The sequence below is a fragment of the Piliocolobus tephrosceles genome, chromosome 6 (genome assembly GCF_002776525.5).
Source record: "Piliocolobus tephrosceles isolate RC106 chromosome 6, ASM277652v3, whole genome shotgun sequence".
NCBI classification, from domain to species: domain Eukaryota; kingdom Metazoa; phylum Chordata; class Mammalia; order Primates; family Cercopithecidae; genus Piliocolobus; species Piliocolobus tephrosceles.
Window position 1 is genome coordinate 47,653,719 of NC_045439.1, and position 25,900 is coordinate 47,679,618.

A 25,900-nucleotide genomic window follows, 5' to 3' on the forward strand; every position below is an offset into this window, starting at 1 on the left:
ATTTCATTTGGTTTAACTAGTTTAATTCATATTCAACGTTTTCAATTTGTTGCTGATTGTACAAAGGTTGCAATCTGGGATTTCTCCTAGAGTCCTATCAGGTTTTCTTTGTAAAATATTTTGTTCTTTCTTTCAGGGGAGATGTTAGGATGACATATGGGAAACATTAAAATCCTCATGCAGCCCTGCTGTCCAGAGCAGAGAATGCAGTACTGCCTGCTTCTCAGTTAGCTTTCCGCTAGGATCTGGGTTGTCTTAGTCTATTTTGTGTTGCTTATAACAGAATACCTAACACAGGGTAATGTATAAGAAACAAAATTTATTTCTTAACAGTTCTGGAAGCTGGGAAGTCCAAGGTCAAAGGGGCGCTTCTGGTAAAAGCTGTCTGGCTTGCTAGTGGGGACTCTCTGAAGGGTCCCAAGTGGGTGCAGGGTGTAACATGGTGAGGGGGCTGAGCATGCTAACATGTTGTGCTCAGGTCTCTCTTCTTCTTATAAAGCTACAAGTTATATTTTCATGATAATCCATTAATCCATTAACTCTTTAATCCATTACTCCATGAGTGGGTTAATCCATTCATGAAGGCAGAATCTTCATAGCTCAGTAGTTCATAGTCCATAGCCTCTCAAAGACTCCACCTCTCCATACTGCCACATTGGGTATTAAGTTTTGGAAGGGACATTCAAACTATAGCACAGGTCTCTTGGAGACATTATGAGGAGAGCACACTGGCTGTTCTCTCTAGACTTCCTGAAGCACCTCGGCCGGGGCATTTAACACTCCTGTCCCTAGCTCTAAGTCTGTACACTTAAAGGGAAGGAAAAGGTGGACTTCTGGATCTTTTAGGGTGGCACAGACAAGAAGAGGAAACCTGAACAAAGCAAACTCCTCCATTCCCCTTTCAGTCTCAACACTGTCATTTTATATCTCTAGTTTATTGAAGTTCTGCATATAATTTTATTTTTGAAACAAAAAGATGTACTTCATTAAACTTTTTAAAGTTTAGACTTCATTAGGCTATGGTCTTTTTCAATTTGAACATTCTCCTACTGTGACTCCAGGCAGGATATTAAACAGCACTCATGCATATTCTCTCAAACACAAAGCGGACCTCTTATACCCCTGGCTAAAGGCCAGAGAGGTGGCAGGAAACTCCTCACCCCACCCTGTGCCACCCTCTTCTCTCCAGCCTTTGAATCTCCACCTCTCTTGAATGCCCATGAGGCATCAGATGAAGAGGACAGTGACAGGTCCTCAGACCTTTCCCTGCCCCTGGTGACCGGCATTCTACCATATCCCAAAGAGCTTTGGTATGCATCTCAGGTGAAAGAGCTTCTAGTAAACTCTGAAAATGGAGCCAAAGCCTGTAGAGGAGGAGAGATTGCTCTAAACCCTGATGGTATAGTACAAATTCAAGTGTTGGAATAGAACAGAATTAATGAAAGTTCCTCCTATCTTCTTTCCCTATAGATTTTAGCATTAATTCCTTCTCCCCAAAGTTATTTCAGACTCATTCAACCATAAAGCTCCAAGTGTCTTAAAGATTCACTGCGCCAAGTCCCTGATTTTGAAATTCACTCAGCAATCACTTTCTACTTACTTTCTTTTGGTTGGGTACTCTGTGAGGCATGGGTGATGGGGAATTAACGAAAAATAAAAAACAAAGTAAAACCAGTCCCTGCCTCCAGGGGGCCAGACGACCAAGCAAACAGTCCCAGTCCAGTGTGCTTGGTGTTCTGAGAAAGGGAAATGTATGGCGCTGAGGAGCCCTGGAGTCCAGCGCCCCCCCCCCCCCTTCAAGGTGAACTGGGACCACAGGTGACTCTCAGAGGGATAGGAGGAAACAAACAGGTGAAGGGAAGGGAAAGGTGCCCTTCCAGTGTGAGGAGCTGCATGGGCATGGAGTTGTGGGGGCCCAGTGAACTTCACTTAAGATGTAAATTGAGATTTGGGTAGTAATGACAAATCAGAAAACCAAGACTCCAGGTGGGTTAGATACGACTTGCCCCTGCCTAAAACACGAGGTCAGAACATAGCCGAGTTTCCAAGCTTCCTTGTATTCTTTCTGGCAATGCGTAGTAAAACTCTTCTATTATTTCCTGCCATAAAGATACTTGATGTTCTGAAGATGTAAGTTATAGAGTCAGCTATGTTTTACAGAGCTCCAGGGTTGTCCAGCAGTCAGTCCAGAAGAACTTCAGCCAGTCCTCAGGAATAGTGAAATGCCCTAGCGCATACAGGTCTAGTTACACAGCACATGCTTCATGTAAAAATTACAGTTTGCAAAGACTTGACAAAGGATCCATTAATTTTTAGGGAATTTCCATTTTTAAGTAGCCATGGCCCAATGGGGTTCTGGAGAAGGTTCAAGAGAAAACAAAGGCAGATCTGGCTCACATGACATTGGAGTTCTATGATGTTGGGTTGCCCACTTGACAGTGTGGGGTTAGGACAATGGTTGTCTCTGCAGCTGCAATCAAGTAAACATTCCAAGCAAGGCTTATTCAGGAAAGAGAGAACGGCCCATTACACATTCTCTCCTGTGTTCAGCTTCTCTCTATATATACATCCCACATCAAAATACCAGAGTCATATGACAACAGGTAAGAATGAAATTAACAGAAAGAATCAGCTTCTCACTGAAGCCTTTCTCCCTGCCCTTTTTATCCTGTGAGGTTTCTGACCCCCTTCCCATCTTTTTGTGACCCCTGGCACCACGTGACACTGTGCCCATAGACATTAGAGGATATGGGCTTTATTACATCTGTTGAGTCTTGGGTCACTCTGCCATTTCCAGTGGCAACAGATAAAATAAAAATTGAGAATTACACATAATTGTACATAGAAACTGAGGAAAAAGAAAGCATGTTAAGCAAAAAGTAGTTCTGTTTATCATTGTTTAAATATATTCGTTAAATAAGGAAATTATCAAATCTGGAGAATAACTGAAGAGAAATTCTAATTTAGATTAGTTTTAGCCACAGATGCTAATGTTTAAGCAAGGTGTCTAATATATTTATATTTTTCCCAATTCCAATGGATTATTCCGTTTTGTAATGTTCTCCAACATACTTACCTATTTTCACTAAATAATATACACTGAGGTGGAGAGACGAGAATTCTTACAGCTGAAATACTGGAAGTCTCTTTTAAGCCAAGATCAGTCACGAAAAAAGTGAAGCAATTTAGGAAAACATAATAAATGCCCTGATACAACATACATTGACCAGGAGCACCATGTTGTTTCTGACACAAACACCAAGAGGCGTATTATGATGGTCCTGGGTGTTATGTGAGCTATTAGCCTCAAAAAGGACAATAATCAGGAAGTCATCCTTAAAACACCCCAGTTTCCCTCAAGAAGAAATGAGCAATTAAAAGTAAATCAATTTAAATTTGAAAATTACCATTGCTATTTCCTTGCATTGATGGGATCTGTGATTCTCCTACCCATTTTTAAAATTCATTCTTTTGTTCAAAAAATATTTAGAGTGACTTCTATACATCAGACATGCACTGGCCACTGAGACATCGTAGTAAATAAGATGTACAAGGTCCCTGCCCGTGTAGAGCTTACCTGCTAGTCAGAGGAAACAGGCAATAAAAAACAAACCCATAAATAAATAGTGTAATTTCACTGTGTGAGCACTATGAAGATTGATAGAGGGTTGGGTGTGAGGGGGCCAAGGACTGCCCCTCTAAGGAGATGACACGTGAACTGAAATCTGAATGAGGAGAAGGAGCCCACAGTTCAGAGAGGGGCTAGGAGGTACCTCAGGTGTGGGGGAATAGCAAATGTCCCCGCCCTGAGTCTGTATTATATGAGAACTGAAAGGGGGCCAATGACACAGGGGAGGAAGAGGGAAGTGGGGCAGAGAACACCACTGGACAGGTAGTCAGGGCCGAAATCGTGGGGAAGGAGTTTGGATTTTGTTCCAAATGCAATTGGAAGCCATTGGAGGGTTTTAAGCTGAGAAGTGACATCATTTATTCATTCATCTATTTATTTAAAAAGTATGTGTTGACCATTTACTCCATGTCAGGCATTGTTCCATTACTGCCAGGACTCACGAGTGAGTGGTGCCTCACAAGAAAATCCTGGCTGCACGGGGCTTACGATCTAGTTGAGAAGACATACACACAAATAACCAAATATATAATATAATATCAGTTAGTTATAATGGTTATGAAGAAAAATATAGCAAGGCAAAGTGTAAGGGAGTGGTGGCGGTGAGGGTGAGGGGAGGCTTCTTCGAGGTAACAGCTTGAGCAGAGACTGAATGGAGTAAGGGAGCAAGTCATGTAGCTCTCTGAGGAAGCGAGGCCAGGCTGAGGGGCCTCCCAGTGCAAAGACCCTGAGCTGGGAACGTCTTGTCTGTTCCAGGAGCAGCTGGAAGGCCAGCATGGCTGGAGTAGGGGGGAGGAAGGGAAGTGTGGCAGGATCAGACTTGGGTTTTCAATCGATCCTTCTGGATGCTGCATGGAGAATGAGTCAGGAACAAAAGGAGTCCTATACCAGCATCATTCACAGTTGGACACTGGTGTTTGCAACTTGCTAAAATAGCCCATGTTCACCTTTCCTTTTATCCCTCTCAATTATATCATCATAATTATCAGCAGCAGCAAACATATCACCCTGGGGTGCCTTTCTTACCTTCTCAATTTTCCTATTTTATCTGATGATTTTAGGTGACTATTTCTAGCTTTGCAGTGTCAGTCTTGATACATAATAACCAGTATCTTAGATGGCCTTTGAAACTGTTGAAATTTTAAACAAAGATATGGAAACTGTTTTGTTCTAAAATTTTCCCTGATTACTCCTATCATTTTGTTAAAAGTTTTAGTTTCCCTTAAGAACATAGGGCATTATCCATAGAAGCTATGAGTCCCTTCTGACTTATGGTAAAGGTGGATTATTTTTAAGATAGCACCTTCACTTGCTCAAGATGGAACTCCTCAGACCCTTTTCTCCTCCACCCTGCAGCTGTCTGGAATCATCCTTACTCTTGAGTAAATAAAACAAGACCCTGGGCCTTCTTTTTCTGAATGCACTAACATAGTAGTTTTCAACTGGAGGTAGAATTGCCAGATAAAACACAAATAGGTATGCCCTATACTAAAATAATTTCATTGTTTAGCTGACAGTCAAACTTAACTGAGTGTCCTGTATTTTTATTTCCTAAATCTGCAGCCCTAACTGGAGGTGACTGTTAGAATCACACATGGAGTTACATCCAGACCTACTTCCTCTAAGGCAGAATTTCTGACGGCAGTTTTGAGCTACACACTTGAATAAGAGCCCCTGTTGTAAAAATTGGAGCTGTCTCTCACATGAGTGCTATTTATTGAGTACCGCCTGTGTGCCAGGCACTGTGCTGGGTGCAAGGATATGATAATGAGCAAACACAACTTGGCTGTACTTTACTCCCAGGGCGCTTTCAGTCTGAGGTCAGGGAGAGTGGGGAAGGGTGAAAGGGCAAAGGTTAATGAAATCATCACACAAACATACAAGGCTGCCTAGGGGCTCCCAGTTGTGCAGAATGAGTGGGCACTAGCCTGTCTCCCGAACAACGCAGCATCAGGCCAGCTGGCACAAGGGTGGGCTGCTCTGCCATGTGGCCTCCAGGAATATTGTGCAAGCAGGAATTTCCTCAGTCCTAGCAGTTTGGGTGGTTAGACAGAGGCCTCTGCATGTGAAACCAGAAGGATGTGTGCCTCAGAAAGGGAAGAACCATCCAAGATAAGAATTTTCTTCCCTGTCGCATCAAACAAGCTCATTGTTCCCCTGTTCATTTTATTCACTCAGGCTCACCATTTCTGAGTAGCTTTTGAAACCCCTCTTTTGCTCACTCACCACATGTATCAGACCCCATGTCAATGATTTCTCTCTTTTCTCTTCTCTTTTTCTCCTCTTTCTATCCTATGGCCACCACAACTCATACCCTACCTCCAGTTGTCATAATTCAACAATTGCACTATCCTGTTAATGGGTTATCCTCCTTCTACTTCCCTCTTTTTTTTTTTTTGAGACAGAGTCTCGCTCTGTTACCCAGGCTGGAGTGCAGTGGCATGATCTCAGCTCACTACAACCTCAGCCTCCCGGGTTCAAGCGATTCTCATGCCTCAGCCTCCTGAGTAGCTGGGATTACAGGTCTCCGCCACTACGCCTGGCTAATTTTTGTATTTTTGGTAGAGACGGGGTTTTGCCGTGTTGGCCAGGCTGGTCTCCCCCAAACTCCTGACCTCAGGTAATCCACCCGCCTCAGCCTCCCAGAGTGCTGGGATTACAGGCGTGAACCACTGTACCTGGCCTTCCCTCCCTTTTAAGCTCCTCCTAACCCTTCCAGGGTCCACTAATGCCTACCTGATAAAAGACTGACTTTTTTTTTTTTCTTTTAAGCTCAGGGGTACATGTGCAGGATGTACAGGTTTGTCATATAGGTAAACCCATGCCATGGTGTTTTGCTGCACAGATCATTCCATCACCTAGGAATTAAGCCTGGCACCCATTAACTATTCTTTCTGATGCTCTCCTTCCTCCCCCTTCACCCTCCGACAGGCCCCAGTGTGTGTTGCTCCCCCTGAATGTGTCCATGTGTTCTTATCATTCAGCTACCACTTATAAGTGAGAACATGTGGTATTTGGTTTTCTGTTCCTGCATTAGTTTGGTAAGGATAATGGCCTCCAGCTGCATCCATGTCCCTGCAAAGAACATGATCCTGTTCCTTTTTATGGTTGCATAGTACTCCATGGTGTATGTACCACATTTTCTTTATCCAGTCTATCACTGATGAGCATTTGGGTTGGTTCCATGTCTTTACTATTGCAAATAGTGCCACAATATACATACGTGTGCCTGTATCTTTATAATAGGATGATTCCTATTCCTTTGGGTATATACCCAGTAATGGGATTTATGGGTCAAATTGTATTTCTGCCTCTAGGTCTTTGAGGAATTGCCACACTGTTTTCCACAATGGTTGAACTAATTTACACTCCCACTAACAGTGTAAAAGCGTTCCTTTTTCTCCACAACCTCGCCAGCATCTGTTGTTTTTTGACTTTTTGGTAATAGCAATTCCGACTTGTATAAGATGGTACCTCATTGTAGTTTTGATTTACATTTATCTAATTATAAGTGCTGTTGAACTTTTATTCATGTTTGTTGTCTGCTTGTATATCTTCTTTTGAGAAGTGTCTGTTCATGTCCTTTGCCCAGTTTTTAATGAGGTTTTTTTTTCTTGTAAATTGCTTGAGTTCCTTGTAGATGCTGGATATTAAACCTTTGTCAGATGCATAGATTGCAAATATGTTCTCCCATTCTGTTCTGTTCACTCTGATGATAGTTTCTTTTGCTGTGCAGAAGCTTTTAGTTTAATTAGATCCCATTTGTCAATTTGAGCTTTTGTTGCAATTGCTGTTGGTGTCTTTGTGATCAAATCTTTGCCCATGCCTATGTCCTGAATGGTATTGCCTAGATTTTCTTCTAGGATTTTTATAGTTTGGGGTTTTACATTTAAGTTTTTAATCCATCTTGATTTGATTTTTGTGCATGTGTAAGGAAAGGGTCCAGTTTCAATTTTCTGTATATTGCTAGCCAGTTATCACTGCACCATTTATTAAATAGGGAATTCTTTCCCCATTGCTTGTTTTTGTAAAGTTAGTCAAAGATCAGATGGTTGTAGGTATGTGATCTTATTACTGGGTTCTCTATTCTGGTGCATTGGTCTATGTGCCTGTTCTTGTACCAGTACCATGCTGTTTTGGTTACTGTAGCCTTGTAGTGTAGTTTGAAGTCAAGTAGCATAATGCCTCCAGCTTTGTTATTTGTCTTAGGATTGTCTTGGCTATTCTGGCTCTCTTTTGGTTCCAAATGAATTTTAAAATAGTTTTTTCTAATTCTGTGAGGAATGTCAATGGTAGTTTACTGGGAATAGTGTTGAATCTGTAAGTTGTTTTGAGGAGTTGGCCATTTTCATGATATTGATTCTTCATATCCATGAACATGGAATATTTTTCCATTTTTTTGTGTCATCTCTGATTTCTTTAAGCAGTTGTTTGTAGTTCTCCTTGAAGAGGTCCTTCACATCCATTGTTAGCTGCATTCCTAGGTATTTTATTCTTTTTGTGGCAATTGTGAGTGGGAGTTCATTCATGATTTGGCTCTCTGCTTAACTGTTGTTGGTGTATAGGAATGCTAGCAATTTTCGCACATTGATTTCATATCCTGAGACTTTGCTGAAGTTGCTTATCAGCTTAAGAAGCTAATGGACTGAGAAAATGGGGTTTTCTAGATATAGAATCATGTCATCTGCAAACAAAGATAGTTGGACTTCCTCACTTCCTATTTGAAAACAATTTATTTCTTTCTCTTGCCTGATTGCCCTGGCCAGAACTTCCAATACTGTGTTGAATAGGAGTGGTGAGAGAGGGCATCCTTGTCTTGTGCTGCTTTTTAGTAGGAATGCTTCTAGCTTTTGCCTATTTAGTATGATATTGGCAGTGGGTTTGTCATATATGGCTCTTATCATTTTGAGGTATGTACCTTCAATACCTAGTTTATTTAGAGTTTTTAATATGAAGGAATGTTGAATTTTAGTGAAGGCCTTTTCTGCATCTATTGAGATAATCATGTGGTTTTGTCTTTAGATCTGCTTATATGATTAATCACATGTTTTGATTTGCATATGTTGAACCAAAGCTGCATCCCAGGAATGAAACCTACTTGATGGTGGTGGTTAAGCTTTTTGATGTGCTGCTGGATTCAGTTTGCCAGTATTTTATCGAGGATTATTTCATCAGTGTTGGAAGTTTTATTTTTTTGTTGTATCTTTTTCAGGTTTTGGTATCAGGATGATGCTGGCCTCATAGAATGAGTTAGGGAGGAGTCCCTCCTTTTCAATTTCTCTGGAATAGTTTCAATAGAAATGATACCAGCTCTTCTTTGTACCTCTGGTAGAATTCAGCTGTAAATATCCCTGGTCCTGGGCTTCTGTTTGGTTGGTAGGCTATTTACTGTTGTCTCAATTTCAGAACTTGTTATTGGTCTATTTAGGGATTCAGTTTCTTCCTGGTTCAGTCTTTGCAGAGTGTATGTCTCCAGGAATTTATCCATTTCTTCTAGATTTTCTAGTTTATGTGCATAGAGGTGTTTATAATATTCTCTGATCATTGTTTGTATTTCTGTGGGGTCAATTGTGATATCTCCCTTATCATTTCAGATTGTGTTTATTTGATTCTTCTCTCGTTTCTTCTACATTAGTCTAGCTAATGGTTGATTTTAAAAGAAATTAAAAAAAAACAGCTCCTAGATTTGTTTATTTTTAAAGGGTCGTTCATGTTTCTGCCTCCTTCAGTTCATCTTTGTTCTTGTCTTCTGCTAACTTTGGGGTTTGTTCGCTCTTGGTTCTCTGGTTATTTTAGTTGTGATGTTAGGTTGTTAACTTGAAATCTTTCTAGCTTTTTAATGTGGGCATTTAATGCTATAAATTTCCCTCTTAACACTGCTTTAGCTGCATCTCAGAGATTTTGATATGTTGTCTCTTTGCTCTCCTTAATTTCAAAGAACCGCTTGATTTCTGCCTTAATTTTATTATTTACCCAAGAGATTCAGGAGCATGCTGTTCAGTTTCCACGTAGTTGTGTGGTTTTGAGTGAATTTCTTAATCTTGAGTTGTAATTTGATTGTGCTGTGGTCTGAGAGACTGTTTGTTATTATTTCATGTCTAATATTGTCATTGGGGTGTTAAAGTCTCCCACTGTTATTGTGTGAGAGTCTAAATCTCTTTGAAGGTCTCTAAGAACTTGCTTTATGAATCTGGGTGCCCACGTGTTGTGTGCATATGTATTTAGGATAGTTAGCTCTTCTTGTTGAATTGAACCCTTTACCATTATGTAATGTCCTTCTTTATCTTTTTTGGTATTTGTTGGTTTAAAGTCTGTTTGGTCAGAAACTAGGAGTGCAGCTCCTGCTTTATTCTATTTTCCATTTGCTTGGTAAATTTTCCTGCATCCCTTTATTTTGAGCCTATATGTGTCTTTGCATGTGAGATGGGTCTCCTGAAGACAGCATACCAATGGGTCTTGGTTCTTTATCCAGCTTGCCACTTTGTGTCTTTTAACTGGGGCATTTAGCCCATTTACATTTAAGGTTAGTACTGTTATGTGTGGGTCTGATTCTGTCATCACGATGCTAGCTGGTTATTTTTCAGACTTGTTTATGTGCTTGCTTCATAGTGTCACTGGTCTATATATTTCAATGTGTTTTTGTAGGGGCTGGTAATGGTTTTTCCTTTCCATATTCAGTGTTTCCTTCAGGAACTCTGGCAAGGCAGGCCTGGTGATAACTAATTCCCTCAGCATTCGCTGAGGGAAATAAGATCCATTTCCTGTCTGAAATGGATCTTGTTTCTCCTTTGCTTATGAAGCTTACTTTGGCTGGATATGAAATTCTGGGTTGGAAATTCTTTTCTTTAGGAGTGTTGAATATTGGCCCCCAATCTCTTCTAGCTTATAGTGTTTCTGCTGAGAGGTCCACTGTTAGTCTGACGGGCTTCCCTTTATAGGTGTCCTGGCCTTTCTCTGTGGCTTCCCTTAACATTTTTTTCTTTCATTTTGACCTTGGAAATTTTGATGATTATGTGTCTTGGGGGTGATCTTTTCATTGATTATCTTGCTGGGGTCCTCTGCGTTTCCTGAATTTGAGTGTTGGCCTGTCTTACTAGGTTGGGGAAATTCTCCTGGATAATATTCTGAAGTATGTTTTCCAGCTTGGTTCTATTCTCCCCATCTCTTTCAGGTACCCCCATTAGCTGTAGATTCAGTCTCTTTACATAATTCTATATTTCTCAGAGGTTTTGTTCATTCCTTTTCTTTCTTTTGTCTCCATTCTTGTCTGCCTGTCTTATTTCAGAAAGATACTCTTCAAGGTCTGAGATTCTTTTCTCTGCTTGGTCTATTTTGCTATTAATACTTGTGATTGCATTGTGAATTCCTTGTAGTGTGTTTTTCAGCTTTAGCTGGTTGGTTATGTTCCTGTCTAAACTGGCTATTTTGGCTGTCAGCTCCTGTTTTGTTTTATCATGATTATTTACTTCTTTGTCAATGGTGACCACATGTTCCTTTAATTTAGCAAAGCTTTTTTATTACCCACCATCTGAAGCCTACTTCTGTCGTTTCAGCTGTCCCAGCCTCAGCCCAGTTCTGAGCTCTTGCTGGGAAAGTTTGCAGTCATTTGAAGGAGAAGGGGCACTCTAGCTTTTTGAATTTTCAGGGCTTTTGCATTGATTCTTTCTCATTTTTGTGGGCTTAACTACCTTCAGTCTTTGAGGTTGCTGACTTTTGGATGGGGTTTTTATGGGTTTGTTATTGTTTTTGTTGTTGTTTTATGTTTGTTCTTCTTTTAATAATTTGTCCACTCCATTGTAGGGCTGCTGCGGTTTTTTTGGGGTCCACTCCAGACCGTAGTTGTCTTGGTTTTTCCCATACCTGGAGGTATAAGCAGTGAAAGTTGGGAAACAGCAAAGATGGCAGCCTGCCTCTTCCTATGGAAGCTCCGTCCCAGGGGAGTACTGACCTGTTGCCAGCCCGAATGTGCCTGTAGGTGGTGGCTGGAGACCCTGGTTGGGAGGTCTCACCCAGTCAGGAGGACGGGGATCAAGGGCACACTTAAAGAAGCAGTCTGGCTACCTTTTTGTAGGGCAGCTGTGCTGTATCCCTTCAGCCCCATTTGGTTTGGGCTTTCCAAGCCCCACAGGCTGGACCAGCTGAGAAGCCTGAATGGCCAAAGTGGCAGCCTGTCCTGTCCCTCAGGCACTTCACCCAGGGAGAACATGAACAAGGGTGAACAGAGATGCCAGCTGGGAGGACCCACCCTGCAAGGAAGAGTGGATTGTGTCCCACTTAAAGAAGCAGTCTGGCCATGCCTCAACAAAATAGCTATGTCATGGTGAGGAACTGCCTCTGCCCCTGTCAGCTTGGACTCTCCAAAGTCCACAGGCTAGAATGTTAGCCCAGGGGGAGCCCCTCCCTTCCTCTGAGCACTCCATCCCAGGGAGAGATCAGAGCTCTGTCCCTAATATGTGCCAACAGATGTGGCTGGAGGGTCCAGCTGGGAGGTCCCGCCTAGTGCGGAGGAATGGATGGCAGCCCTGCTTAAAGGAGCAGTCTGACCAGCACAGTGGCTCATGCCTGTAATCCCAGCATTTGGGAGGCCAAGGTGGGCAGATCACTTGAGGTCAGGAGTTCCAAGACGAGTGTGGCCAACATGATGAAACCCTGTCTGTACTAAAAATACAAAAATTAGCCAGGCGTAGTAGGCACCCCTGTAATCCCAGCTACTCTGGAGTCTGAAACAGGAGAATTGCTTGAACCTGGGAGGTGGAAGTTGCAGTGAGCAGGGATCACACCACTGCACTCCAGCCTGGGCAGCAGAGCGAGACTCTATCTCAAAAGAAAGAAAGAAAGAAAAAATCTGTCTGACCACAATCTAGCAAAGCCCCTGTGTTGTGCTGTTGGGGGAACCCTTCCTTCACTGGACCATTTGGACTCTCCAAAGCCCACAGGCTGGAATGGCTGAGTTGACCAAACTGCAGAGATGGTGACCCCCACTCCCACTGGGGCTCCATCCAGTCTCAGGCAGGCTCTACCCTCTTGCTGGTGGCTGACTGGAATTCCAAGCCAGTGGGCCTTATCTTGTGACGTACCATAGAAGTGGGGCCCACAAAATGGCACTGCTTAGCTCCCTGGATTCTGCCCTTTTCCTAGGGGTATGTGTGGACCTCCCACCTTGTGTAAGTAGCAGGCACATTTGTTGGGGGATCCTGGGGCTGGAGTATGCAAAGCTCCTGGGTCTCTGTGCATGCCTGAGCAGCTGCTCTGCAAAGACTCCACATAGGTCTGTGTGTTGGATCCAAGGCCCTGGTGGCATGGACTCATGAGGGGATCTCCTGATCTGAGAGTTGCAAAGATCCATGGAAGAAGCGTGGTTTTCCGGGATCACACAGTCACTCACTGCTTCCCTTGGCTGGGAGGCAGGGGGGTTCCCTTGGCTTTGTGTTGCTCTTGGGTGGACTGTCACCCCGCCCTGCTTTTCTTTATTCTCCATGTGTTGTTTCCCTAATCAATCCCAGTGGGAGAACCTGGATATTTTAGTTGAAGGTACCGTATTCATTTGCCCCTTTTGTTCCTCTCCATAAGTGCCAGGGACCGCAGCTGATTCTATTCGGCCATCTTGGCCCCTCCATTTGCCTATTTCTTCAGGATTGACTTTTAAACTAGTTTTCAGGGCCTTCCATGACCAGGGGCCTGCTTCCATTTTCAGTTACATCAACCCTGCATCATTCCCAACAATACTCCAGTTAAATGTTTGACTTTGTCCTTCTTTGAGCAGACCCCTTCCTTTTTCACCTCCATATCTTTGCTTTTGGAGTTCACTCTTAGACAATGCCTGCCTTTCAAGGTTCTATTTGTGCTCCAAGATCAATTCAAATGCAGCTTCCTCAATGACCTCCTCTAAGTTCCTCTAGCACGTTGTACAGCACAATTGCACCTAGCCCATTCTGTTTTGTTTTCTTCTTATTCTCTGGGAGAGGCAGGGAACACTGTGAGTCATAAACATAGTAATGGTAATTGGGACCTAGTGATGGTGGAAATGGGTAAAATCACCTTGAGATGGACTGGAGTAAGAAGAGAGCCTAGGGAAGAACTCTGGGGGAGACCAACATTTCATATCTGGAAAGAGATGAGATCCAGGAGAGCTAGGTGGAAAATCTGAAGAAAGTAGAGTTGCAGACAACAAAGGAGGAGTGGGCAGTATGTCAAATACTGTTGAGAAGTCAAATAAGATGAGAACTCAAAAGTGATTGGGAAGTTGCCAGTGAACTAGACAAGTGGTAAGGGTACAATCCAGAGTGAAATAATATATTCACTAGAATTCAGGTAAATCCCAAAATCTTGGTGTCTTAACATAATAAAAGCATTACTTTTCCCTCGTAATACAGGCCAATGTTAGTTCTCCTGTAAGTTTAAACTGAAGGCCAAGCTTCCTTCTGCTTTTTTTTTAAACGGCTTTATTGAGATATAATCCATATACTATACAATTCATTTAAAGTGTACATTTCCATGGTTTTTAGTATATTCACAGAGTTGTGATCCATCACTGCAATAAATTTTAGAGCATTTTATTACCCCCAAAAGAAACCCTGCACCCCCTTTTCTCACCCTCCAAATCTCCTCACTCCCTACAACTACTAATCTACTTTATTTCTCTATAAATTTACTTATTCTGGACATTTCATATGAATGCAATCACATAATATGTGGTCCTTTGTGACTGACTTATTTCACTGTTTTCAATATTTAGCCTTGTTGTAACACGTATCAGTACTTCATTCCTTTTTATGTCTAAATAATATTCCATTGTATGGATATATTACATTTTTATTTATCCATTTATCAGTTGATGGATGTTAGATTGTTTCTACCTTTTCTGACCATTATGAATAATGCTGTTATGAACATTCATATACAAGTTTTTTGTGTGGACATATACTTTCATTTCTCTTGGATAGATATCTAGGAGTGGAATTACTGGGTCATATGATAACTGTATGTTCAAATGTTTAAGGAGCTGCCAGGCTTTTGTCCAAAGCAGTTACAACATTTTTCATTCCCACTAGCAGTGCGTAAAGGTTCCAGTTTCTCTAAATCTTTGCCAGAACTTGTTTCTATCTGACTTTTTGATTATAGCCATCCTAGTGGGTATGAAGTGATATCTCACAGTAGTTTTGGTTTGCATTTTTTTTGGTGAATAATGACGTTGGGCATATTTTCATGTGCATTTTGGCCATTTGTAAATTGCCTTTGGAAAACTATCTATTGAAGTTCTTTGCCCATTTTTAATTGGCTTGCCTTTTATGATTGAGTCATAATAGTTTTTTGTATATTCTAGATATGAGTCCCTTATCAGATATATGATTTGCAAATATTTTCTCCTGTTCTGTTGATTCTGCTTTCACTTTCTTTATGGTATTCTCTGAAGCACAAAAGCGCAGTATATTAATTTTTCTTTTGTTGCTTCTGTTTTTGGTGTCATATCTGTGAAATGATTATCTAATCCAAGGTCATGAAGATTTACTTCCATGTATTCTTCTAGAGTTTTATGATTTTAGCTCTTATATTTAGGCTACTGACCCATTTGAAGGAAATTTTAAAATGTGACATGAGATAGGGGCTTAATTTCATTATTTTGCTTGTGATTATCCAGTTCACTTTTCCTCTCCTTCTCATGTTCCAAAATATAACTTGCCACATCTCAGACTGCATCCCCCTTTTAAAAAGATGTAGCATGATATAGTGTAAAACACATGAAATAGACATGCATTCAAATTCAGGTCAAATAATTTCTAACCATCTAGTTATATCATCTAGGGTCCTAGGAGGAAAAAAGTGACACACTCAAAGGTTGTGACTGAAGAGAGTTTAAAGAAGGGGCTAATTACAGATGTGTAAAGATGGCCAAGAAAACCAACAAATGATGCCAAAGCCTTGACACTAAGGAGGTGTTACTACCCCTAGACCTAAAGACCAAGAGTAAGGAACAGCATTCTTGAAGCCTGCTAAGAGCTGGAACTTCAGAAGCAGCAGGGGGTATAAATAGCTCAACATCTCCTTCATCCCAGCCCTCAGGCTTCCTATTGGCTAAAAACAACTAGGAACCAGAGGGACAGAAATCCTGGGTAAGCCTTCTATATAGGTCAGCCTCTCAGACCACAGGAGAGGGCAGAGAAAGGAATGGATCCAAGCAGGCAAAGAGAGAAAACCACTACAGTGACCTTGGACAAGTAGCTTAATCTATTGTCCCTAGACCCTAAGTTCCATATGTAAAATGCCTGGCACCCAGCAGAAGATGCTGCTGCTACTAGCAGTGCTCTGGAGGTACAGAACATTTCCTAATTTACACCACTCCTTATCTTCTTTCTCAGTGCTCTAGACAACCATTCAGAAGTAAACTGGTGAAGCTTTTACACTTTTCCGCTGTCTGAAATTGTATCAAACAACTACGTGTACAGCTTATTAAGGAACTAACTCCTGTAAAAATAGAGTTGGGGATCATAAAATAAATTTTTAAAAACAAGAATCATATGAGAGATAATGAAGTAGTTGTTGTTTTAAGTTACTAAAAAAAGGGGGGGGGGGAACCCATAGATCATATCCTTCCTCTGCTTAAAGCCCTCCAATATCTTCTAATCTCACTCAGAATAAAAGCCCTATGAGATCCTACATGATCTGCCCCCACTCCCCATGTCACTGATCTCCTATTTCTTAACTCATTCACTTTGCCCAGACACAATGGCCTGCTTATGATACCTGGGAATCAAGGCAGCTCCCACCTCTGAGCCTTTGCACCATATGTTTCCTCTGCATGGCGTGCTTTTCCTCTGGATATCTTCATGAGTCACTCTCTCACCTGCTTCAAGTGTTAAATGTAGGTTACTTTCTCAATGAGGCCTATACGGACTCCCCTATTTAAAATTGCAAACTCATCTCCACCCTGACCCAGAACTTGTGTTTCCCTTACCCTACTCTACTTTTTTCCATAACACTTAACATCTTCTAACATACTATATACTTTACTTATTTACTATATGTATTGTTTGTATATTGTGTTCCCTCCACTAAAGTATAAGCAGAGACTTTGTTACTGGTTTCATTCACTAATATATCCCAAGTGTGTAGAAAAGGGCCTAACACATATTAGGTTCTCAATAAATAACAGATGAATGAATATGGATAAAGAATAAAATCAATTCTGATTCACAAAGAATTAGGAAAATCTAAAATGTTTTATCCATTGGTGTTCTCCCACAGTCCTAAAGCCAGAGATCCCTCAAAGCTTTGGATAAATGCAACTAGTTATTGCTAACAAAAGGACCAGATCTCACTAAGATATTCTGAAATAAAGCCCTTCTGTATGGCAAGGGAAAATGAAGCTTTTGAACACTGTTGTCATGGTGATCCCAGGTCGTCTCATCTACGGGAGAGAAAGCTCAGCAAGATTGCCAGTGTAGCCTTTAGGCCATCTGGATAAACATCAGGCAAAAGGCAGGCATTCATCCAGGGGTCCAGGAGTGACTCTCAGGTTTTGTTCTTCTCGAGAGGAAGTGAAGAGAGAAGAAAGGGAAAGAATACAGTGGGCTGCCACTGTGGGAAGCCTTGCAGGATAGTCCATTATGGTAATCTGCACAGCCTGCTTGGTGGAATTGGCAGAAGTGATCTCTTACATTGCTCCACTTAGTGGCCAAAAAAAAAAAAAAAAAAGATACTGATTCTTATAGGAAATATAAAGCTCAGAAGTCAAGTTGTATCCATGGCTCAAAGTTACCTGTCTTTGTCTTGCTAAAGGAGAGGATGTAAACAGCAATGGACAGGGAATAATAGGTGATTTTCAGATTTGTTGATATTGGTGGGCCCAATTAGAGAGCTGTATACATCAGATTATCTGATAAAATCTGTGAAATTGAAAAAGTTCCCTGAGAGAATGAATCAGAAATTAAAACGATGACTTGTATAATCTTCTCTGCATTGAAACAGGAAAACCAACTGAGATTCTGTTGCTAAGATATTGCTGGGTCATTTTTTAAAATAGCTAGCTGAAGATAGATAGGTCTGTAAAACACTGATTAATTGGGCCATAACAGTAATTAGCCTTTTAGTTCAGGTGGCCTGTCTTTCCAGCATAGCCCTGGAAACAGTTTATTTTTGTGCTAATGAGATATGTGTTTCTCAAGCAATGACAAAACATCTCCCCTAATGGAATTTTGTTTTATCCCTCCTCTCTCTGTCCATCTGTCTGTCCGTGTGTGTACCTCCCTGGCTCTCCTTCGCTCTGTGGGACGACAGAACCATCTGCTGCAGAATCCCAGGGGAAAGGCAGCATCTCCGAGGATGAGCTGATCATCGCCATCAAAGAAGCAAAGGGATTATCATATGAAACTGCCGAGAGCCCACGGCCGGTGGGCCAGCTGGCCGACAGGCCTGAGGTCAAGGCCAGGTCTGGACCGCCAAGCATCCCCAGCCCCCTGGACCACGAGGCTAGCAGCGCAGAGTCGGGGGATTCAGAGATCGAGCTGGTGTCCGAGGACCCCATGGCCGCGGAGGACGCGCTGCCCTCAGGCTACGTGAGCTTTGGTCACGTGGGCGGCCCACCGCCCTCGCCCGCCTCGCCATCCATCCAGTACAGCATCCTGAGGGAGGAGCGCGAGGCCGAGCTGGACAGCGAGCTCATCATCGAGTCGTGCGATGCCTCTTCGGCCTCGGAGGAGAGCCCCAAGCGGGAGCAGGACTCACCCCCGATGAAGCCCGGCGCCCTGGACGCCATCCGGGAGGAGACAGGGGTCCGGGCCGAGGAGCGCGCGCCCAGCCGGCGGGGCCTGGCCGAGCCGGGTTCTTTCCTCGACTACCCCTCAGCTGAGCCCCAGCCTGTCCCCGAGCTGCCCCCTGGAGACGGAGTCCTGGAGCCTGAGACGCCCATGTTGCCACGGAAGCCTGAGGAAGATGCAAGTTCCAACCAAAGTCCTGTGGCCACAAAGGGCCCTGGGCCTCTAGGTCCTGGCACCCTGCCCCCACTGCTGTTTCTCAATAGGCAAAAAGGTAAAGGATCCGACTGCAGCAGGGATGCTTGGTTAGTGTCCTCCCTCTGGGTGCTCTGAGCATTCAGCAGGGGTGGTTCTGGCTGGCTCAGCCCCGGAGTCATCCCCATGCTAATCAAACAGTTGACCAGAGAACAGTTCCAAGGGGGATGGGAGGAGATGAGAGAAATCAGATTTGCAGCTGGGACAGAAGTCGGTGGCAGAACCACGTGCTCAGGGCGACTCAGGACTGGCTGAACAGAGCCTCCCTAATAATGAGCGATTTTGTGTTCACTCCATGATCTCCTGAATGGAGTGCATGCGCCTGTCTTTCCATTCCAGGACTGGGTTTCCTTCCCCAGGAAAGCGATGTTTTTCTTGCTATTGTCCAGGCTCCACTCCAGTCCCCCTGCTCAGTCTCTGTAGGTGCTGGAACCCAACACTAGCATGTTCTATTTTGCCAGTCAGGCCTGTTTCTTAAGTGTGCAAAGTGGAGCTCAGCTCCATCCTTTCTCTTACCCAAGGGCAAGGGATTTGGACCTTGATAAGGTTTTTGTGTCCCAGTGAGTCAGGCAAGACAGAGACCACAGTTGGGTCCAGAGTTTTCTCTTGTCCCTAAGCAAGACCGAAGGTGATTCATTCATTTTTAAAGCCTCTTTTACTTAGAATGAATTTAATGTGGTCATTATGTTCTCCCTATGAAAAATGTTGAGGTGAGTCTTCAAATGCAAGAAAAAATGGAAGTCATTATTTGTTTTCCAGACACTATATGTGTACAAGAGATTCTTCCCCAAAAATCGTTCACCACACCTGATTGCAGTTGTCTTATGGAATTCAAGAAAGGAAATAGAGTCACATGACTAAGTGAGGTCCTGCTCATTCTATTTTTGTTAATAGGTGAAGTTAGAGAACTTCTACCCAGTTCCTGGGGAGAGAACACTCAGGTAGGACTTTAAAACAAACCCTAACAACTGTATTCAAGGTCCCCTCCCACCCATCTCTTCTACTTTTCAGCTGAGCTGGGGCTCAGCTGAGGGGTAGTGCTTCCTTTAGAAGTGCTTTATTTGCCTTTGCCTTTTGGAGATAAGTGATTTCAAGGGTACACCCTCTTTCCTGTGCCTCTGCTAACTTCAATGATGTTAGCAGCAGTTAAAGTGCTTCATATAAAAATAGAGGACAAAATCTTTCTCGTTATTTTAAATTGGAAGCTAGCTGCTAAATTCTTTAAAATTAACACATTGGAATAGAATGGAGGAACCTAGAGGACTAAAATAAAAAGATACATGGTTGCTGTGGCTCAGACACGTGGCATGGTGTGGGGGCTGATATAATTGACTCTTGATTTCCCAGATAACTCTTCTTAAAGAGCTGAAAGCATATTTCGTGTGTGTGATAGGTAGGGAAGATATTTGAAGACAGATGTAACAGTGCGAATGTGTTTGTTGGGTCAATATTAAAACCATTTTGGATTTTTTTTGCTACTGTCCTGACGTGGTAGGAAAAGACCCTGCAGCTTGCAGGGAACCGTATTAACGGTTTCCACAGGAAACGGTATTAATATGAACAACCTTCAGCCCCTTGGGGCCCCAAAGCAGTCAAGCTTGAGTCATGCTGAGCATGTGTTCATGTCACTGTACTGTAACAGGCATGTGTCTCCATTTTATCCCCTAACTAATGTTCCTGAGATAGTCCCCATGTACACAGTGCTGTTCAAATATGTTTATTCTCAAAAGTAAATAAATCTGAGAGCTAAAGAGAAAAGGGAACTTTGCATGCCTATTGAGAGACAAGGACAACAGCTGGCACGGACTGACCAGACGCTTGATGAAGAGCTGAGGAGATGGAAAACTGCAGCTGTGAATGCAAAGGCTTCAGAGTATCTTTTGTGGCCAATTTGGTGTCATTTGAATCTCTGTACAAGTTGCCCCATATGGCTTGGACCCTGTGCTGCCAAGTTGAGAAGGTAGAGAGGAGGGAGTGGCAGTCTTTTCAAAAGATGAAGGCGTGCTAGGGTGAATAATCTCCACTCTCTTCTGCACTGTGGGGTCCTTTGAAATCTAGTCTCCCACTGAAACTCACTGCTCCACTGCACTATCTATGAAGAGTCTAAAAGGCCATTCTGAGGCAGCCAAGAACTAGAGGTCCTGGGCAGGTGATTCAACAATGCCAGCAGGCAATTTGAGCTCTGAGGTTCTTTTTGGTCTCACTTGCTCTGTCTCAGCAGGTGAGAAAGGATCAGTGCTGCCCAGCCTCCCCCAGACTGGATTTTGTTTTGTTTTGTTTTGACAGAATTTTGCTTTTATTGCCCAGGCTGGAGTGCAATGGCGTGATTGTGGCTCACTGAACCTGACCTTAGGTGATCCACCTGTCTTGGCCTCCCAAAGTGCTGGGATTACAGTTGTGAGCCACTGCGCCCAGCCCCAGGCTATTCTTAGTCACTGTTGGTGGACAGCAGGTTTGTGCTCATGCCAAGCTTGATTCCCGGCAGCAGTGAGGTCAGATCAGCTTCTGTCATTTCCTGCTCTTATCCACTGAAGCTTCTGGCGGTATGCACTCATCCAAGTTTATGCATTCACAAGTATCTAGGGGATGAGCCATCCTGCTGATGCTGGACAGTTTCAGAAGAGCCTAGAAATATTTAGAATAATATTTAGGATAGGGTTTGACAAATATTTGATAGCATCATTGCATGTACCAAGGAGGAGCACCAGGGTAACTGGTGCACGGGCTCTAACAAGGCCTGCTTTTGGAGCTTTCTCACCTTTCAGAGACCTCTGCAGTTACTGCACTGGAGACAAAATGCAGTTCTTTCATCATGCTTCAGTTTTCGTCCTTGAGCTCTTGCTGCCCTGTATCGCTGCTCCCCTACACCTTCTAGGATGACCTGTTATAAACATTAGATTCTAAAGCAGGTAGATATGTTTTACTTTCTACAAGGTTGGCCGTAACTGTTAGGAATGTCCAAGTAAAAACCCAATTTAAAAATTCTCATAAAAGTGCTAATACCCACTGTGATTAATCAGGATAGGTATGTGATATTTACCAAACCTAGTTGATTGTAGAATATTTTTTATTAGAGTGTGCCATTGGGTTCGTATTCCAGGGGAACACCCTTTGGGAAATCATGGTATCTTTGCCCTTGAGCTTGTTTCCTGCATTCTGATTACTTATCATGCAACTCAAAAGTGTGTGGCTTGGACCAGCCACGTTGATATCATGTGGGAGGTTGTTAGAAGTGGGGAATCTCAGGCTCCTTCCAAGACCTACTGAATCAAGATCCCCTGTGCATAAGTGTGTATGTGATTCTTACATCCTTTAAAACTTGGGAAGCAGGGTTTTTATGTTTTGTTTTGTTTTTGTTTTTGTTTTTGAGATGGAGTCCCGCTCTGTTGCCCAGGCTGGAGTATAGTGGCATATCTCGGCTCACTGCAAGCTCCGCCTCCCTGATTCACGCCGTTCTCCTGCCTCAGGCTCCAGAGTAGCTGGGACTACAGGCGCCCGCCACTACGCCCGGCTAATTTTTTGTATTTTTTTTTTAGTAGAGACGGGGTTTCACCATGTTAGCCAGGATGGTCTCGATCTCCTGACCTCGTGATCCACCCACCTCGGCCTCTCAAAGTGCTAGGATTACAGGTGTGATCCTGTACTCCTACCCAGCCAGGGAAGCAGGGTTTTAGATGATGGCAGTCTGCTTTCATATTCCTACCTGAAACCAACTCTCTTTTTGCCAAACAAATGGCCTCTTTTCATTCTCATCTTTCTTGTTCTCTCTTGTAATCTAATATCATACCGATGATCAAAACTGTACGAAATGGCACAAAATTCAAAGTTAAAGAGTCTGGGCATGGTGGCCCACACCTGTAGCCCCAGCACTTTGGGGGGCCAAGGCAAGTGAATCCCTTGAGCCCAGGAGTTCAAGACCAGACTGGGCAACATGATGAAACTCCATCTCTACAAAAAATACAAAAATTAGTTGGGTGTGGTGGTGCAGGCCAGTAGTCCCGGCTTCTCAGGTGGCTGATATGGGAGGATCACTTGAGCCCAGGAGGTTGGGCCTGCAGTGAGCTATGATCATACCACTGCACTCCAGTCTGTGCAACAAAGAAAGACAAAGTTAAAAGTTCCCTACTCAACCCTCCCATCCCTAATTCTCAGACATCACTACAGGCCTTTGTATTTTTTTTTAAATTGTTCTTGTTCTTTCAGAGAATTTCTTTAAGTATTCAGGCATGTATAGTTTTTCACTGAAAAAGTATATATTGAACATACTGTTTTGTAACTTATTTCATTTAACAGTAAAGTTAGGGACAATATCAGCTCACATGGAAATTGTTCACTCCTTCTCAGAACTTTTTTCTCCCTTATCGTACTGATGTTTCTCTTTTTTGGTTCTCCTCTTACTCCCTGACCTCTTTTCTAATCTCTTTTGCTACCTCCCTTCCAGTTCCTCTGTGTTGTCCCTGAGTTCTGTCCTTGTCTTTCTTCCTCCCGCATATCCTTGCTGTCAAGGCTGCTGTCACCCATGTGGGTTTTCAGGCACTGCCTTATGTATGACACTTCTCAAATCTCTTGCTTTGAAGAAGTCCTCTTTTCTAAACTCCAGGCCGATTTCCCTCACTGTGTATTGGATATCCCATAGACCTCCCAAATTCAGTATGTCCATGTTAATTTGTCAAAATTTGCTCTTTTCCTTCCTCTGTTCCTTCATGAGCAAATGAAGTGATGAACACTCAACCTCTAGGACTAACCCTCTTACAGTTCTAAGTTCTCATACCTTTTGAATACTGTTAGGAATTTATCCCGTAGAAATGCTATAGCAGGTGGGCAAAAATATGTCAATTATACACCTGTGTAAATAGAGTCAGAAAGATACATGTGAATATCTTTCCTATAGCATTTTTCATAGTAATGAGAAAGTTGGAAAAAACACTCTACCAACGGGGAGTTGAGTAAAATAAATTTTCATTCATCCATCCATCAGAGAGCAACAAAATAATTTAAAAGAACTAAGTCTGGATCCAAGTAAAATCTCATTAGCCTGAGGCAAAGTTAAAGTTACTCAGTGCTGACCTGACTATACATACTTCAGTAGAAGTCTTGCAGTAGTGTTTGGTTATAAAATTATCACCCAAATGATCCAGAATGTTCTTACTATTTGAAAAACTATTGTCAAAATAAAAATACAAAAATGTAAAAATTCTCTTTTTGGAACCCTAAAGTATGCAACCAGTGACCCAGGTTGAGAAATATTTCTTTAAGCTGGCATGGACTGAAGTGTTGCTTGGGGACCAGGTACCTCAGAACCCTTTGGAGTGCTTGTTCAGAATTCAGATTCTCACTCTACCCCCACCTCAAAACTACAGAATGAGAATTGTCTGGGGCATAAATCTGCACTTTTAATAATGATACTGAAGCTTGAGAATTTCTATTGTAAACAGATGAGCTAAGCAACCCAGACCTTCTAAGAAAACATGTTGGTGAGCATGCCTTAGACATATCATGCTTTTAAATTAAAGATACTGAGGGGGACTCAGCTGTTTCTATCTCTTTCTGTTAGAGAGGTACCTGTCCATGCCCTGGGAGGCAGGCCTCTGCAGCCTCCTCACCTATGGCCTCCTCTGTGTATAGCAGTTACAGCAGCTTGAGCCTGGAGGGCTCATCCCCTTGTGGCAGGGAAAAGCCTGTCTTTTCCCTGGAGGGGTGATTCGTGGGATGGCTACCAGATGGAGGTCTTCTCAAATAGAATAGATTTTCATCTATCTAGCATTTATGGTGTTTGTTATTATTTTCATTATTATACTAGATATTACTTCTGTCCTGAAATATTTGGGAGGGAACCAAAATAAGTGTGACCCACTTACTTTCTTCTCATAATTCTAAAAAAAAAAAAAAGTCATTATACCCTAGTCCTGTATGTATTCACTGTCATGACACTGTATTAATATACCAGGCTGTAAAGATTCTTGGAAAGTCTCTTTCTCTCATGGTACAGATATTAGATTCCACTTGAGCTCTGTGCCCCTCCACTGAAGCTGCTGTTCTCTGTCAGCTTTCAACAAGATGGACCAGTAACTGCTGGATAAAGTGTGACTCCTGTGTTGGTGTATGCTATGCCATGGAAATACTTAGATGGAGACATCGATTTTCCACCTTAGACTATTTTTTTTTTTTAGACAGGGTCTCACTCTGTCACTCAGGCTGGAGTGCAGTGGCACGATCTCAGCTCACTGCAACCTCTGCTCCCAGGGTCAAGCAATTCTCCTGCTTCAGCCTACTGAGTAGTTGGGACTACAGGCATGCACCACCATGCCTGACTAATTTTTGTATTGTTTTTGGTAGAGACAGGATTTTGCTGTGTTGGCCAGGCTGGTCTTGGACTCCTGGCCTCAAGTGATCTGCCCACCTTGGCCTCCCAAAATGTTGGAATTACAGGCATGAGCCACTGCAACCAGCCCACCTTAGACTATTGAAAGCCACTAAGCTACTTTTGTGAGACTTTGCCCAGTGATAGAAGGAGCTGCCAGCAGCCAGCTGAATTCATGGCTTTTCCTTCTGAAGCTGTCACAGAATTAGCTCTGTTCCAATTGCATATTGATCTGAGTTTTTTTTTTTTTTTTAATGGTGGTTTCACTGAGTGGCTGGGTTTCCTTCTCAGCTTTGGATAGATATTGCTGCCAATCTTGGTGGCCCCAGCACTTATTATTTCTAGGGACAGGTATTCTTGCCACTTCAATTCCAAGATGTGTATAAAGATCTAAAATAGTTATTGTACCTTTGTAATACTTTTAATACCAAATCTTTGGGACACAATAAACCCTCCTAGTAAATTTGGTTTGGGCATGCAGTAGGGCATTGATCAGCTCCTAAAATGGAATCAAGTCAATCTTAAACTTGCCTGTAGAGAGAGAACTCCCAGGCAGCAAACATTTTTATGCTTCCAAGAGATAATGCTCCTATTTATTAAGAGATGGTGATCCTAATTCCCTATGCAGGCTCTTTTCTCCTCTGTTCCTCACATAGATCAACCTCACTTAAAATAATGGAGTTTGGAGGACATAATTCAGATACTTCTAATTCTCAGAGGCAACATGAGGTCAAGAAGATTCTCTACTCTCAAATGCTAACCCTACTTCCCTCTAAAGTCTGGGTGGGACTCTCATAGACATAGTTTCTGCACATCTAGATTCTATCTTTGTGACCCCACTAAACACTCCTGTAATACAAAAATATAATACATAAATTTCACTCAAGGTTATGCCAGTCCCAGCAA

At 42.6% G+C, this 25,900-nt stretch overlaps 1 protein-coding gene across 1 annotated transcript in view; it reads left to right on the forward strand.

Annotated features, from left to right (window-relative positions):
• Positions 1–25,900, forward strand: part of RTN1 (reticulon 1) — a 284,614-nt gene that overhangs the window by 123,757 nt on the left and 134,957 nt on the right. Inside the window, exon 3 of the mRNA XM_023231662.3 lies at positions 17,903–18,652. Coding sequence (XP_023087430.2) covers positions 17,903–18,652 — 750 coding nt within the window. The remainder of the gene's footprint in view (positions 1–17,902; positions 18,653–25,900) is intronic.